At 38.9% G+C, this 15,756-nt stretch overlaps 1 protein-coding gene across 6 annotated transcripts in view; it reads left to right on the top strand.

Annotated features, from left to right (window-relative positions):
* CUNH10orf90 (chromosome unknown C10orf90 homolog) overlaps positions 1-15,756 on the top strand; it is a 204,202-nt gene that overhangs the window by 162,886 nt on the left and 25,560 nt on the right. For 5 of the 6 annotated variants that reach the window (XM_089507830.1, XM_089507831.1, XM_089507833.1 and 2 more), the window contains 3 exons: positions 1,282-1,575; positions 7,021-7,214; positions 11,220-11,421. In XM_089507830.1, the coding sequence (XP_089363956.1) occupies positions 1,282-1,575; positions 7,021-7,214; positions 11,220-11,421 (690 nt within the window). The remainder of the gene's footprint in view (positions 1-1,281; positions 1,576-7,020; positions 7,215-11,219; positions 11,422-15,756) is intronic. The other variant, XM_089507832.1, reaches the window with a different exon arrangement.

Below are 15,756 nucleotides of genomic sequence, written 5' to 3'. Positions count from 1 at the left end.
ATACTATGTTGCCCAGTGCATCCCAAACCCTATCTTCAACTAATTTCTTACACATACACATATATATACAGATTTACTAACCAGTCTTTGGGGAAGGACATTGGGAGCAAGCCAGATGCACACAGTTACTAACAAGCTAAGCTTAGGAGAAGGGCATGTGGAGTTTAATGACCACTATGTACATTGGTAATACCTAGAAGAGAAATACTGCTAGTAGAAATCATGGATTTAGTTGTTGTGGTGGGGCACCACAAGCCATGCAGTTCTTACTGACCATAGCATTAATGCTTTTGGAATAGAAACTGTCTGAAGGAGCTCTACAATGCCTCTGGGGAAGTTCCTCCTGTTGGTTGCACTGCCCAATAAAATGGGTTTGTTTGAAAGCAAGTTCTGTTGGGGTTGCAACTGATGGCAGTATCTGCTCCTTATATTCCAAAGTTGCATTGAAATTCACATGAGGAATGAGAAATAAAAGAAACCTTCTTTTGTCTGGGACCTTTGGTATATTGTCCCTCACAAATGAATTTTCCTTGGATAACATACCTTGTAAGGAATGGATTTTGGGTGGTTCTGGGCTTTCTGGCCATTTCTCTTGTGCAGGCGTCATCCTCATAATTGTGTGTTTAGCAGTGTTGGTTAATAACCTTTCCTTATTTAGTTTAATTGTTCTCCTGAACCAGGTTAAATTGTTCACCTAAATTTAATGTCACTGGTACTGCCAGAGTTTTTCCTGTGTAGACCTCTGCCAGAAAGAAAGCAGAAAAATCCAAGCTGAAACTGAATGCATGAATCAAACCTACACAAAGGCACTGAAAAAAAAAAGCAAAATAAATTTGGCTTTGTGTAATAATGTGCCTTTTATGAAGCATGTCCTGTGTTTGTTACAATTATTTTCCCCAATTGGTTTGTAAAACTTGCATAGTGTACAATCTTGTGCTGTGGAAATTAAAACGATGTATGTGGTGGCTAGGAAGCTATTAATTTGTAATTGCAGGTAGTCTTGTTAGGAAGGGGAATGACATGATTAAAAGCAGTTTAGGGAACAAGGAAGCAAAGATGCTAATGATCTCCCACAGTTTTCTGGTGGGAATGACATGGCATCACTGCTTCAAAGGTGTGTGTCTTTATTAATGAATTTAAACCCATTAATAACAAAAATAAATGATACATGCAAATAACATTCAGAGGAACTGTGCAGAAAGAGCTTTGAGTGAAGTGATATTTTAAGTATTGCTACACCTGTTTCCCTCCTTTGATTTTTCTCCCCTTAATTTTTAATAGGCGAACAACTATTCTCAGGAAGTAACAGAAAACAGTGCGCAAGAGACACATACCATGAAACCACATCTGCTTCTTTTCTGAAGCAATCATCCAAGAAAGAATGCATGCTGGAAGGTAGGATTTCTTCGAAAGACAAACATCTACCCAAAGGCACTTTAGAGTCCAAAGAGAGTCAGGCCCAAAGCTTTGCAAGAGCAAAAAAATCTATTTCTGAATGTGGGTGTCATATCAAGGCTCCATCAAATACAACACAGGATGAAAATGCTAACCTCAGGACAGATCTATTCCCTAAAGGTAAGTCATTCCTTTGACTTTTAGGAATGTAGTGTTTGTATATTAAAACAATGACATATTAATTTACCAGTACTGCTTCCTTTGCTCATTTTAGCATATTCTGGTCCTGTGCTTTCCAGCTTCATAAGAATTTGGAAGGAAGGAAGGAAGGAAGGAAGGAAGGAAGGAAGGAAGGAAGGATAAAGCACATGTGGGACCCATTTATCATTTATCCCAAGGACTACATGGATCCCACATATGTTTTACTCTTTGTTTCTTAACTTTTCAGGGAGTCCCATCCACTGAACCCCTTACTATACTGTACACTCGTCTTCTAGCGCCAACTCATATGGATGTTCCAGTAAAAGAGTGCCTCATCAGGAGATTTCCTTTGGTCTCCTGGTAAATGAAACCCCACTTGATGTTCAGTTTATATTCTTGAGTTGTCTTGATCATGTACAGTCCCTTTTCACTTGTGGTTTCCTTTATTCTCACAGCAGCTTCTTGGAATCAATAAGCTGTATCACCATTTTGCAGACTATCAGTACAATGGAGGATAAAGAAGCTAGCTCAAGATAGTGAGTGCTTCCATTGTGCTGGAATCTAATAGCCAATTCAGACATTCCTTGCACTAAACTTCTACTGCTTAGTAAACATCTTGTTCATGGTGAGATAGGTGCACTTGATCCACGAAGCCTCTTCCTCTCTCTGTCACCAACACTTATTATTATTATTATTATTATTATTATCATCATTTATTTATAGAGTGCTGTAGGATTTGTACAGCGCTTTACATAGTAGAAAGCAAAATGACATAAAAACAAAAACCTGCCAAATGGTGTAGAGTCTAAAACATTAATATTACAAAATTAAAATATTTCTAAAATAAAACATCTCTAAAAGCACCATTTCCTTCATGGTATTCTAATGGAACCAGATCCTGTCTGATCCTGGAAGCTAAGCAGGGTCAACCTTGGTTAGTACTTGGATGGAGACTGTCAACAAATACCAGGTACTGTAGGCTATATTTCAGAGGAAGAAACTTTGTAAAATCACCTGAGTATTCCTTGCCTAAGAAAAGCCTATGAAATTATGGAGTTGCCATAAGTTGACAGGTGACTTGAAAACACATGTACACATCTTTTTATTCAGTTGTTATCTTCTTTTCCATCAGCCATGTCTAGAGGATGCAGACAATCAGAAAGAAATATGGTATGATGTTAGTAGCTATCACTGCCACTGAAAGCAATAGGAACTTGAGGCAGAAGATCAACCCTTGCCAAAGGAGTGAAATTAACCAACCATATCAGTGGTACTATAGAAGACTTTATGTCTTTTTGACATATTTACTTAGCCATAGATTGCCACCTTTTTCTCACCAAAGCAGATTATTATTCTTTTACTAATTCAAATCGTAACCCCATGCTGGGGTGAATTAAAAGGTGAAAAAGGTATCCCTGGAGTAATAAGAACTTTTGTCCATTCTAGATAACTAATAGTGAAAGATATCAGGTGGGCAGAGATGTGCTGATTTTCAGTTTCATTTTCAGGAATGCAAAAATAGTTATCAGGAGAATATGGCCAAAATTCCCTGAGATTTTATGCTGTAGTAAATAACAGGTCTTCATAAAGGGATTTCTGCTCCATATATCCATATTCATGTCAGCCTGTTTCAGACTGAGATAGATCACACACCAGCTTGGTGTGTGTGTGACCAGTGTGTCCATTTGTTGGCAGAGCTAGCCCTCCTGTTCTAGAGATCCCCTTCATGCTTATAGCAAGCCCCGATTGATATTTTCCCTAGTCCAAAGACTCCTCATACAGGTAGCAGAGCCAGGGCATACAAAGCCTCCCCCCTTCACTACAGTTATAGAAACAGATATGTATGTATTAGAAAATATGCATGAAGATACTCCAGTACTGCCCCAGCCAGCATGGTGTAGTGGTTTGAATGTTGGGTTACAACTCTGGAGACCAGGGTTTGAATCACCAGTTGGGCATGGAAACCCACTGGGTGATCTTGGGCAAGTCACACACACCCAGCCCTCAGAAAAACCTGTGATAGGTTTGCTTTAGGGTCACCATAAGTTGGAAACAACTTGAAGGCACAACAACAACAAAAACAAACTCCAATATTACAATAAATTTCCACTTAACAGGTTGTGATCACCGGTATGTTTATGTAGCTATTTGTCTGGAGAAATGTCTTTAACAAATGCTTAGTTTTCAATTGTTATGCAAACTTTTGCTTGGATGGGAAGAGTTTCAGAATCTTGGCTCAGTAAAAATGTGCCCAAGATGAACAAGGAAGTGAATCTGCAACTTTGGTAGAACAGATGGAGTTGTGGAGGGAGGGGTAGATTACTCTCTGTTTCATTGTTTTTCCAAAAAGAACAAAATTGATGTTTCTAGGTTGACAAGGGGAAAGGTATATTTTCTTTACTCCAACTCATCATCTGAAACCATCTGAAATAGCCTTTCTTCCCAGATATTTAATACCTCAAATCATGCTATTTGGCAAGAAGTATGGGCCTATTGTCACTCTTGTGAGAGTCTTGCTTCTCAGTGCCTTGAACTTAATTTGCTACACTAAACTAATCCTGTATTTCTAACAAGAAGCTTGCAAGCTTTCATTTGCATTTTTGGACACAAACTCCTCTTTGGGGTTATAAATTATGCAAGAAATATTGATCATAAAATTGCAATCAAGCATGATTATAAGTAAAGAAATTAGATTTTTAAAAACTTGCTAGATGAATTAGATTTATAATGAGCTGAAGTCATATCGGAGCATTTTGTTTGTTAGTTTCTCATCTAACAGTAATAATGCTAAATACGCAAATCAATACTGTTAAGAATTTTAAAAGGAAGAACTGCATAGCTGTAGGAGGGAACCTCAATTTAGTTGGGGAATAATACTATATGTAATCACATCATCAGTGCAGTAGCTCTAAATTGGATCAGAGCATATGGGCTACTGAAAAGTAGTTTAGTATAGAGCAGCCTTTTTAAATCTTGAAATAATGTTCAGGTTTCACAGCACCACTTCATAAAAATGATTATATGTACAGCTTTAAAAACTTCATTTTTTCCCGTCATAATCTCTTGTGGAATCCACAGCAATCTCTTGAAGAACCCTAGGGTTCCAGGCAACCCTAGCTGAGAAAGTCTAGTGTTGAGACATAGAGTATGAACTGCAAGAAAGTTTTTGGTTTTAATCTCCTACTCTCATTAATTCACTAAGGCTTAAAATGTATTGTTAGCCTTGTCTAGTAGACTATGTGTTGATTTGTTCAGCAATGTTTTTGGTGTATTTTGTAGCTGGGACAGGCCAATAGGATTCAGACTTATGTGCTCATAGCAAGTCACTATTCTTTAGTTGTGTCTTCCTTCCTTCCTTCCTTCCTTCCTTCCTTCCTTCCTTCCTTCCCACACAGTTTTAATATGGAAGTATTCATAATAACATTAGGAAAATTCAGTATCTTGCTATACATGTACATTTGTACAGATTTCTGAGATTTTGGGAGAATCTGAAAAATCACATCCCAGCCAATTAATCTGGGAACAAACATGGCCATGCATAATGTCTCAACGTTTCCCTCTTTTTGACAGGGAGCAAAGAAAGTCTTTTATTACCTATAGTTTTTCATTTCATCTGAAAAAGGTTCACAACTTTGGAACAAGCAAGCATATTAACCCATGTATGGATGGCTGAAATATCTTATGTCAGTATATTAGTGTGTAAACTTAATTAATCTCTCAATGTTTTAAGTACACTAGAAAGTAATATAAATACCATATAGTTGGTAGGAAACTATAACAAAGGTTGACAACTTCTCCCATGTCAGAGCTCACCTCTCCCCTCCTGAACCCCTGTGTTTGGAATTCCCAAGAAAGGAGGTGACTATTACACGGAGGAGGAGAGAAGGAAAAGGAAAGTCCACCACTAGGTCTAATTTAGTGACTAGTTCAGATTAGAGATTTAAACAATGGGAATTTATAAATTAGCACTTGTGAAAGTTCACTTGATTCAGTGAGCACACTTTACAAGAGACTACATTGGATTTAGGCCACAGTTTTTATAACAACTGTCTAGAATAGGAACATCAGTATGCAAAGGGATATTTATTTATTTTTATGCCACTTTTCTCCCAGAAAGGGACCTAAAGCAGTTCTCAAGATGGAAACATTTTAAAAACTTTACAATAAAAATTTCCTTATACTGTCCTGGTTGCTCTTGTAGCACCTTTGAGAATGTGTGAAAGAACTTGTAACATAAGCGTTTGCAGACTTCGTCTACTTCCTCAGATGCATGAACTGGTGCCTGGGAAGGAGCTTTATAACCACACTATGAATAGCCATAGAAATGCAAAATTTGTAGCTATGGCAATGAGGTGACAAGTTCAGTTTTAACTTTGGTTGTTGAGGGACAAAGGCAGGAGGAAAGATGTTGCTAAGGGCAGGGTAGGTAGATGACTATATGAATCATAGAGGGAGTTTTGAAATGTGGTGTGTGCAGGCTGAGAATAGAAAGGAGATGTCATGAATTGGCCAAGGGGTTCCTTGTGAGATTACGGTGTTAGCCAGTATTGTAATATATGGCGTGCCAGGTACCATTAGCTCTGTTCAACCTACTGTTGATGGATTGGAATTTGTTGATATATTCTAATTTGGCTATTTCTCTTTCCAATCTGCCTTTAAAGATTTTTTGTTCAAGGATCGCTGCCCTGAGGTCAGAGATGGAATGCCCAGGAAGATTGAAGTGTTCTGCAACTGGTTTTTGTGTATTCCCATTCCTGATATCCAATTTATGTCCATTTATCCTCTCATGTAGAGACTGGCCTGTTTGCCCAATGCAGAGTACTAAAGGATATTGTGACAGAGAATGGCATATATCACATTAGAGTATGAGCAAGTGAAAGTGCCTCTAATGTTGTGGGTTGTGTGATTAGAACCTGTGATAATATTTCCCAAGTAGATGTGTGGATAATACAGGAGGCCTGACTGAATGGCTACTCCTAGGTGATTGTTTGGGTACCCATAGGGAGCTGCTCTTCCAGCATAATGGATGGAATATTTCTGCATCTGTTCTTTCCCTCTGTTGAAGCCAAAGCTAACCTGAAGGATTTTTTTTAAAACGGTATTATAAAAACATGCCACCTTCTACCTACTACATGTGAATCTTCTCAGGATTCTCAAAGCTTGTTTTCCTGCATATGTATACCTGGTTTTAGTTTTCATCCCACAGGCCTCCAACTGAGGGAGAAGGTTCAAATTAATTGTGACAGCTCATGAGACTGTTTCATATGAGAAACATCCTGCATCATACCAGCACAAAGCAGTACTCCTCAGCTTAATGAATTCTCCATATATACCTTGATCTTTTTCTCTAAATTCTAAGCTGTCAAGAAGAACCCAGATACAAATTATCTTTATTCCCTTAGTAAACATTTATCTCTTTTTAAGGTGATTACATATTCTATGGCTCAGCTATCAAGTTAAAAGAGCACAAGGAAAGTGAGAAGAACGAGACAGTCGGCAGGGTAAGAACCTCCACGGCTCATGAACCAGATGTTCCTCATGAGAAACATGAAGCTTTTCAGCAGCCAAAGGTCTGCTCTGAGCCTGAGAAAATTCCTGCAAACCCACTGACACTCAGGGTAAAATATCAAAATGTTTTCTCTGTTAATTCTTCGTTCAGTGATGGTTATTTTCTTGAAAACCCAGTAGGGTAGAAAGTCACTTTTTAAATTTTTATTTTCCTCTCTCTCTTTTTTTTATCTGCAAAACTGAGAAGTTACTTGAATCTGCCCTTAACTGTATAAAAACCAATTCGTCTGCAAGATATGCAGAAAATGGGAATTGGAAGTCTCTTGCAACTTCAGCATTTTCCAGTTTTCTGGTTGGCATTTTGTACCCCAGTGTTTTTTGCCTAATTTTGCACCAATCTCTTCTTCATCCCGTATTCCTGTTCTCTCTGAATTTCTTATTGATATGCTAGCTACACCTTAAATCTTTGTAAGCCTTCAAGAGATCACTGAGGTTCATGTTCCTGATTTTTATGCATACAGCTAGCTCCAATTGAAGAGCATGCTTCTGAAACTTCAACAACCCTTTGTGTGCTAGTGCCTCAACATTCATACATCTTTAAAAGCTCAAGGCTATGACTAATGTACACAGTGCCATATGATGCCTGTGCGTGATTTCCAAAGTATGTAATATTCTATGAATATTTTTGCAATTGTTGTATTTTTCAATAGGGATGGAAATAATATTTGAAATGTTCAAAAAATTGTGAAAAAATATATTTTCAAGAAACCCTGATGAAAAGAATCCTGGACTGATGATAATCTTCACAGGACCTTTTCTGCAGTGCTGAGCAGTGTTTTTTGTTTGTTTGTTTTATTTAGCTTTGTTTTGCACTAACATATCTGGAATGCAGAACCAGCTGTAAACCATGAAACTACAGAGGCGAATGGTCAGGGTGAAAGAAAGATCTTAGTTGAATGTTTCAAAAATGAAATAAGAATCATGGTCACCAAAAGTCCCCTTTCCCTTTCCCATCCCAATAAAATAATTAAGTTTAGGATCTAAAATGAACAGGCTGCTTCACAACTGCAAAGCAGTCCTTGAGAACTAGCAAGGACTCCTTGTCTTTCCTTTAGCATAGGCCATACAACAGGGTGACCTGATCCTTATTCACACTACAGAGTTATAACAGTATTATTCTATTTTATTTGCCATTGTTCCATCCTATAGAATCCTGGGAACTGCAGTTTTGGGAGGGGCATTTAGATTTCTCAGTCAGAGAGCTCTAGTGCCACCACAAACCACAAACCCCAGGACTCCAAAGGATGGAGCCATGACAATTAAAGTGGAATAACAGCATTATAATGTGAATGGGCCCCAGGTCAGTTTCAGTCAGAAGCCTGGTCTGTAAACCAGACTGAAATGAATCCACGTAACCAGTGGACAAAATCTTCTTATTAGTTTTGACCAGAGCAGATCTATTGTATCACTTGTATTTACCTATCTGCCAACTTACCATTTGAGAATTGATTCAACAGTTTACTCTAGTTAGGACTAATCAGCATGTTTCTGGCCAATCTCAGGCCCTGTCTGCATGGGCCAAATAAAATGTCCTTCATCCATTTCCACAGCAAGTAGTCGTGATGACCCAGGGTCTCATTCCTGGTTCTGGGATAAACTGCCTGAATAACATCTGTCCAGTTCAGCACCGAACCTGCTATATACCACACCTGAATAATTATCCTGGCTCAGTACTAGGGGATCCTGGGAATTGTAGTTTATTGTGGCACCAGAGCTCTCTTGACAAAGAAGGATAAATATCTCACAAAACTATAGTTCCCAGAATTCCCTAGCACAGAGCCAGGACAGTTAAAGTGGTCTCAAACTGGATTATTTCTGCAATGTGTTTTGGACCAAAGAGATTTAATAGCAGGGATGTGCTATTGAAGCTCCAATCAGGTAATAAATTCAGCACAGTTTTAGAAGAGGTGCTCCCGTAATTGGTAAAACAATCTGTTTTTCATAGCATGTGTTTGTTCTCACCTGTTTATTTTGTATTTAGCGTGGTTTTGATTTCTGATTGTACACAGACTTAATTAGCATGTCTGAATGTTGAGGCACACATGTATGAGGAAATCCTGTTGTGGGACGAAGATGGGTTTATCAGATGGGATACACTTTACCCTTCTTGTTGTTCCCAGTTGTTCTCCAGATGATCTGGTCAGCAGAAGGTGGGCTCCCCCTGTTCCTCTGCATCTCTTATACTGTCTTCTCTGTTATTCCAGAGAGTCCCCCAACCAACAGAACCAATTCTGCAGGGAACATAGGGGATTTTAAGGGGAGGAACGAGCAGAAAAGATCACTGCCTTCTGCATTCTGACAGCAGAAATGCTTAGCTGCTTCATAAGCCGTGCATGGATGTAATGAGCCCTTTGGAACAGGGAAAGCTTTTTTTTATTTTTGAGTTAAAAGCTCAGCAATTCAGTCAGCTGCTTTTGATCTACTAGTTCTGACTTGTAAAATAAATGGACCTTGAAGATCTACCTTTAAGAAAGGAATTATTATGATGTTAAGGGCTTTAAATAGTTTTAATTTTTGCATCAGATAGAGACTTTAATGGCCCTTATGTATAAACCAATTCTCAAATCAGGGTTAAACTTTGACATTGGACATCCCTGAATATCTACTGCTCATGCCCTCTTCTATATCTCTCTCCTACTCCTAATATTAACCATGAACAATACTACTTAAAATGTTAAGTACATACCATCCTGCAAGGGAACTTTCACTTATATCAGAAGAGACAACAGGTAGAATACCTCTGTAGAAACATTATGTAGAGAAATTTTGTTGCACCCTTGAGACTAACTCAAAGAAAGAAATTGGCAGCATTTTTCCATTTGTTTTCAAATTCTTGATTAGTTTTCCCTGCTGAGTACATAGTCAGACTATCCATAGTGAAAAAACCATGTACCCTTGTTTTCCAATCGTCCATGGAAGGGATTACCCTGGATCTCCAACATTTAACTAGTGCCATAGAATTACACTAATATATATAGAATTACACTAATCATACTTGAGGTCAATTTAGCTTGAATCAAGTCTACTATGTTTAATAAGAACAATTCAGGAAGGAGAGGAATATTTATTTTTAAGACATCTTGCATCTCCTTATGTATGTTTATCCAGTATTTCTTCACAAGCAATTAGTTTCATTGTTTTGCATACTTTATTATATAGTGGAATGTAGGATATAATTAGTAGTTTTTTCCTAATTATAGATGTTAGCATCTACTTTACATATAGTTTGGTAGTTCTCAATCTTTCAAAGCCTACAGTGGAGATACAAATATTCAATTATTTCACCCTTGCATGCTAGGATAAATAATTTCTATTGTTTTCTCCCTGTTGCCGATTTTTCAGCCAGGAAATAAGTACGTATCAGCAAATATTCTTTCCATCCCTAATCTATAGTAGGTTGTCAGGTCACTGAAGAAAGATTTCTTGTCCATTGTGGGGGGAGGGGGTGCTCTAGTTTTCTAATGTTGCTGAGTGTTGAGCTTGACAACTAAAATGGTTTATAATATACATTTTCTTTGTTCCAGTGCAAGGACCCATACAGCCAAGCAGTATAACATTAAAATAGGAGTAGGCACTTCCCTAGGTGTGTGTGTGAAGGATGCACCTTGTTCTGAAGCTGATTAGCTTTCCTGGGAGGTTTCCACCAAGAACAATTATTAGCTTCAAAACAATATGTAGACTCCCAATTCACCTTATATTTAAGTGGAAGATCTTTGTTTTTAGAATTTTTTCCTCACAATGCTGCCAGAATTCAATGTTGTTACAGCAAAAGTAATGGAAAAGTTGTGCTTCTTTTGCCACCACTGACAAACAAACTACAGTTATCAGCCAGATGCATATGGGCCCATGGGCAGTGTGTTACCGACCTCTTCATCAAAGTACATCAATTCAGTTTCCATTTCTAAAATTTTTGCTACCCAGTTTGATGAATGTTAGATGCTACTGTTTAAACTCAAGAAGTAGAATTGTCACAGGACTGATCCAGGGGGAAAAAATGATTTCATGACACTTCTCTGTCACTCATCCTAAATCAATATAATTTCTCTTTCCTTAAGGAGGCTCTGGAAGTTCACAAGCCTCATTTTATTTGCCGTTCTCAAGAACGGCTCAAAAAACTCCAACAGATAATACAACTGAGGAAAGCCCAGCAAGGTGATGGTTCATTAAAGAAACAAGGAGCTGATACTTCTCACAAGCTTTCATCATCTTCCATTACAAGTAAGAAGAAACAATATACCATTCCTCATCCTCTCAGTGGTAAGTTGACTTTATGGGTGCTTCCATTAAAATCTATCACAGAATTTGATAGCATACACGCTATTCCTTTGTTAATGTTTGGTGGAAATTGTCCAATCTTGGAGATGGTGTTCCATTTGCTGATGTCGTCTGTGGTGAGACTAAATTCCATGTTCATATCAGTCTATAACACATTCAAAGATGTTTCCAATATGTCACTTTACTATGCCAATATATTTAGTGGGACTTGAGCATCCATGGATTTTGGAATCCACTGGGGGTCCCAGAATCAAAACTCAGCAAATACCAAGGGCGAACTATAGCTGTAGTCCAGCAACATCTGAAGGGCCACAAGTTGCCCTCACATGTCCTAGGGGAGGGATAGAAAATTGTGTTAGATCCAGTAGCCAAAGTTCTGCTCCTGGAGCCCTCCAGGGATTGCACAGTCTGCCAAAAATGCAACAAATTCCCCCCCCCCCCAAAAAAAAAAAAAAAAAACAGAAAAGGGAGAGAGATCATTTCTGGGGCTTTTCATGTCTTTTTAAAAAAATGTTAAACAGTACAGGGAGAGCTGCACTCTTGTTTCAAAAAATTGTCACTACTGGCCCCCTTCATACTACACAATTATAGCCCTATCATTCCACCTTAACTACCATGGTTCCATCCTGTGGGATCCTGGAAATGGCAGTTTAGGGAAGATCATTTAGAATTCTCAGCCAAAAAGCTCTAATGCCTCACCGAACTATAAATCCCAGGATTCCATAGGGTGTGGTTATGGAAGTTAAAAGTAGATTCACAGTACTAAAATAGTATAGTGTGAAAGGACCCCTGGACAGCTGGAGGGCATCATTCCTCAAGTGACTAGTTGCGCCTAAAGAAGCCCAAATCTTACTTTTCAAAGGCAAAGGCAAGATTGATTGCTGTATGTGTTAAAACATGACATACAGAGATCATTATCTAACAGGTATACTGAATTATAAATTGAATGGTGGTCTTCACTACTTAATCCCATAGCCAACAGTATGTTTTCATAGCTAACAATATGCTAAATATTGTTGATAAAGGCCGCTATAAGATATTAGTTTTAGATTTGCTCAGAATTGTTCGAATTCCTCCTAGTTGTTTCTGCACACTTTAGTCACTCTGTTGTTGTTTTTATTTTGGAAGTGTAGAAGCCAAGTAAATGAATGTTCCTGCATTCTCTCCTGTAATCCTTCATGTTTACATAGTTTGCCTGTAGGCATCTATCTACATTGGTGGTGTTTTCTTAAAACTCTCTGTGTTGCAAAAAAATAAATAAAATCTATGAGTTAATTGCTCCTGAAACTGTTTAGAATGTTTAATCATCCCAGGGGTTATCAGATTTTAACTTCTTAATCACCATACTAATCTTTTCAGCAGCTTCAAATTTATGTTTTTACCACTGAATAATCCATATAAATAGATTATTCAACAAAGAAAGCACGTTTGCAATTTATGTGTTAGATTTATAGCTGATGTACTGTGTCCTACCTCAAATAATGGAAAGCTTCCTTGACAAATCAGACAGTTATTAAAATATATTAAAGTTTTCCTAGGAGCATAGAAGGTTTCTTTATACAGTCGGCCCTTCTTATACACGGATTTAAGCATACACAGTTTGAAAATGTTCCAAAAAAGTATAAATTTACCTTGATGTTCCATTTTTTATTAGGGACACCATTTTGCTATGTCATTATACTCAATGGGACTTGAGCATACACAGATTTTGTTATACACGGGGGATCTTGGAACCAAACCCCAGCGTATGACAAGGATCCACTGTACTGACTCAGACCACTGTTCCAACTCACTCAGTACTGTCTATATTGATTGGCAGTAGCAATGTTTTCAAAAAAGTCTTTCACACTTTTACATGAGATGCCAAGGGTTGAACCTGAAACCTTCTGCATGAACTTACACTAAACTTCCCACAAGCCATTCATCTTGCCTTCCCTCTAAGGAGCTCAGGGAGGTATGTTTATCTTTATAACAATCCTGTGGAGTAGGCTGAAAGATAGTCCACAGCTGTCCAGTAAACATCAGCCCTTGGTAGGGATTTGCATCCATGTCCCTCCACTCTAAATCCACCTCTTTGGCCTCTAAAGTATTACCATATAAGATTATCACACTAGGACTTACCGTCAGTCAGTCATCCCTGGATCGTTGGGGAAGCGCGCATGTATGATCGTCTGGCGCGCTTCCTCAGCGTCATTGAATCGTCAGCTCCCTCTAGCATCATGGAATCGTTCAGGGAGAGTAAATTTCCTCTTAACTGAAACTTTGCATTAAGAGGAAATTCACTTTTCCTGAATGATTCCATGATGCTAGAGGGAGCTGACGATTCCATGACACTAAGGAAGTGCTCCAGGCATTCTTACACGCACACTGTCCCAACGATCCAGGGGCGATTGACTGATGGTAAGCCCTAGTGTGATAATCTTCATAGAATCATAGAGCTGGAAGGGGCCTAATGGACCATCAAATCCAATCCGTACACTATGCTCTATTATTCACTATACTGTTATGTTGTCTTAGGCAGTGTCTACATAGGCAAAATACCACATCCCCCCTTATCCTCACAATGAGTAGTCCTGATGACACAGAGCGCAGTCCCTGTATCTGGTGCAAACTATCTGGAGAACATCCAGCCTATTTGGCACTGATCCAGCCATATGCCAATTTTAAAAAAGTCTTGCTCTGGTTCTTCTGGATCCTTCTAAAGTGATAGCGGGCAGCTATTTACAACATGTTCTACACTGCCATTCACCACTACAAGTTGCTGTCTCTAATATCAGAAAAAGGTGCCCAGCCATGTGATCAATGCTTGGCACTTCATTTTTGGCCTCAGAGGGAGTGACTAGCTGTGGCAGTAGGTGGCACAGCAAGACATGTGTATGAACAGCTGTCCACCATCACTTGAAGTGCCAGGTAATGGGAGGACATTGGGGCACCTATTTTGGTGTGTGTGTGCATGTCTTAAGGTTGCATATCAACCTATGGCAACCCCATGAATTTCATAGGGTTTTCCTAGGCAAGGAATATTCAGAGGTGGTTTTGCCAGTTCTTTCCTCTGAAATATAACCCACAGCACCTGGTATTTGCTGACAGTCTCCCATCCAAGTGTTAGCCAGGGCTGAGCCTGCTTAGCTTCCAAATCAGAAATGATTTGATACATTAGGGGTATTTAAGCAGTACATCCCATTTTGTTATCTTTCATCAAATTGATTTCCAGCAATCTATCTGTAGGGATCAAAAATAGCTGAACAATGGGATAGATCAGACCATGTCATTTTGAATGTGTTCAGTGCATACCTCCACCATGTCTGTGTGGTCTCTCTCACACACACACTCAAATCCATACAAACACACACACACACACACACACACACACACACACACACACAGAAAGAGAGAGAGAGAGAGAGAGAGATTTTGTTTTCAAGCCTGGTCTGCATAATCTCTACAAAGAAATAATTTTCCAGACATGTAAATCTACACAATAAATGTATGCAGAGTATGGGGCTGGTTTTCAAAGGGCACAGAGCCATTCCCCGCAATTTCTTATAAGGAAGCATGGTTCCCATAAACATTGTATTTGTACACACACACACACACACACACACACACTGTGAACAGGCTGCAAAATATACTGATTTATCTGCCTACACAATGGCTCATTTCCACCTTTGTGTGCACATATATTGCATCTTGTGTGGGGTGATAAAACAGATTTGCCAACAGTGGTATTTTTGAGTTGAAAGATATCCTGTCTACCTTGTCTGGCCCTGGGGGATGGCAGAATGATGGGGGCATGGCTTAAGACATGGTTAGTGATAGTGCAGCCTGTTGGCTGCTGCCTACAAAGTGTACATACCACTTTTAGGATCCCTGAAGCCTGCCCCCCTTTTTAAAATTTGGTGCAATTTGCAGACACTGTCCCCAAACATGTAAAAACATGTGAAAATACTCCCACTCTCACAAATACCCCAGAATCCTGTACTACCTGAAATACCTGTACTCCATCTCAAAGTGTTAACAGGAAGTGGCACAATATAATTTCTTGTCACCATCTTGTCACCATTTTGAGAAGGTCTGCAGAAAAAAAATAGTTATTTGGACTTGTAGGGGAGGGCCTGGGGGACTATTGGCCTCTGGTCCTTATTCAGCTGCCCTCCCCTGATTTAAGGGCTGTCAGCAAGTAGGAAGGGGCCATCCAGGATAGCTTTTCCCCTGCACACTAAACAACAACAACACAACCAATGCTCTTACAGAAACAAGGGAGAAATAGAGCCCCCCAAATAGTCTTACAAATAGTCTTGAGAAGAAAAATGGAAT

The sequence above is a fragment of the Sceloporus occidentalis genome, unplaced genomic scaffold (genome assembly GCF_023333645.1).
Source record: "Sceloporus occidentalis isolate IW3139 unplaced genomic scaffold, rSceOcc1.0.p SCAF_2, whole genome shotgun sequence".
NCBI classification, from domain to species: Eukaryota; Metazoa; Chordata; class Lepidosauria; order Squamata; family Phrynosomatidae; genus Sceloporus; species Sceloporus occidentalis.
This window is presented reverse-complemented; position numbering and strand designations above follow the sequence as displayed.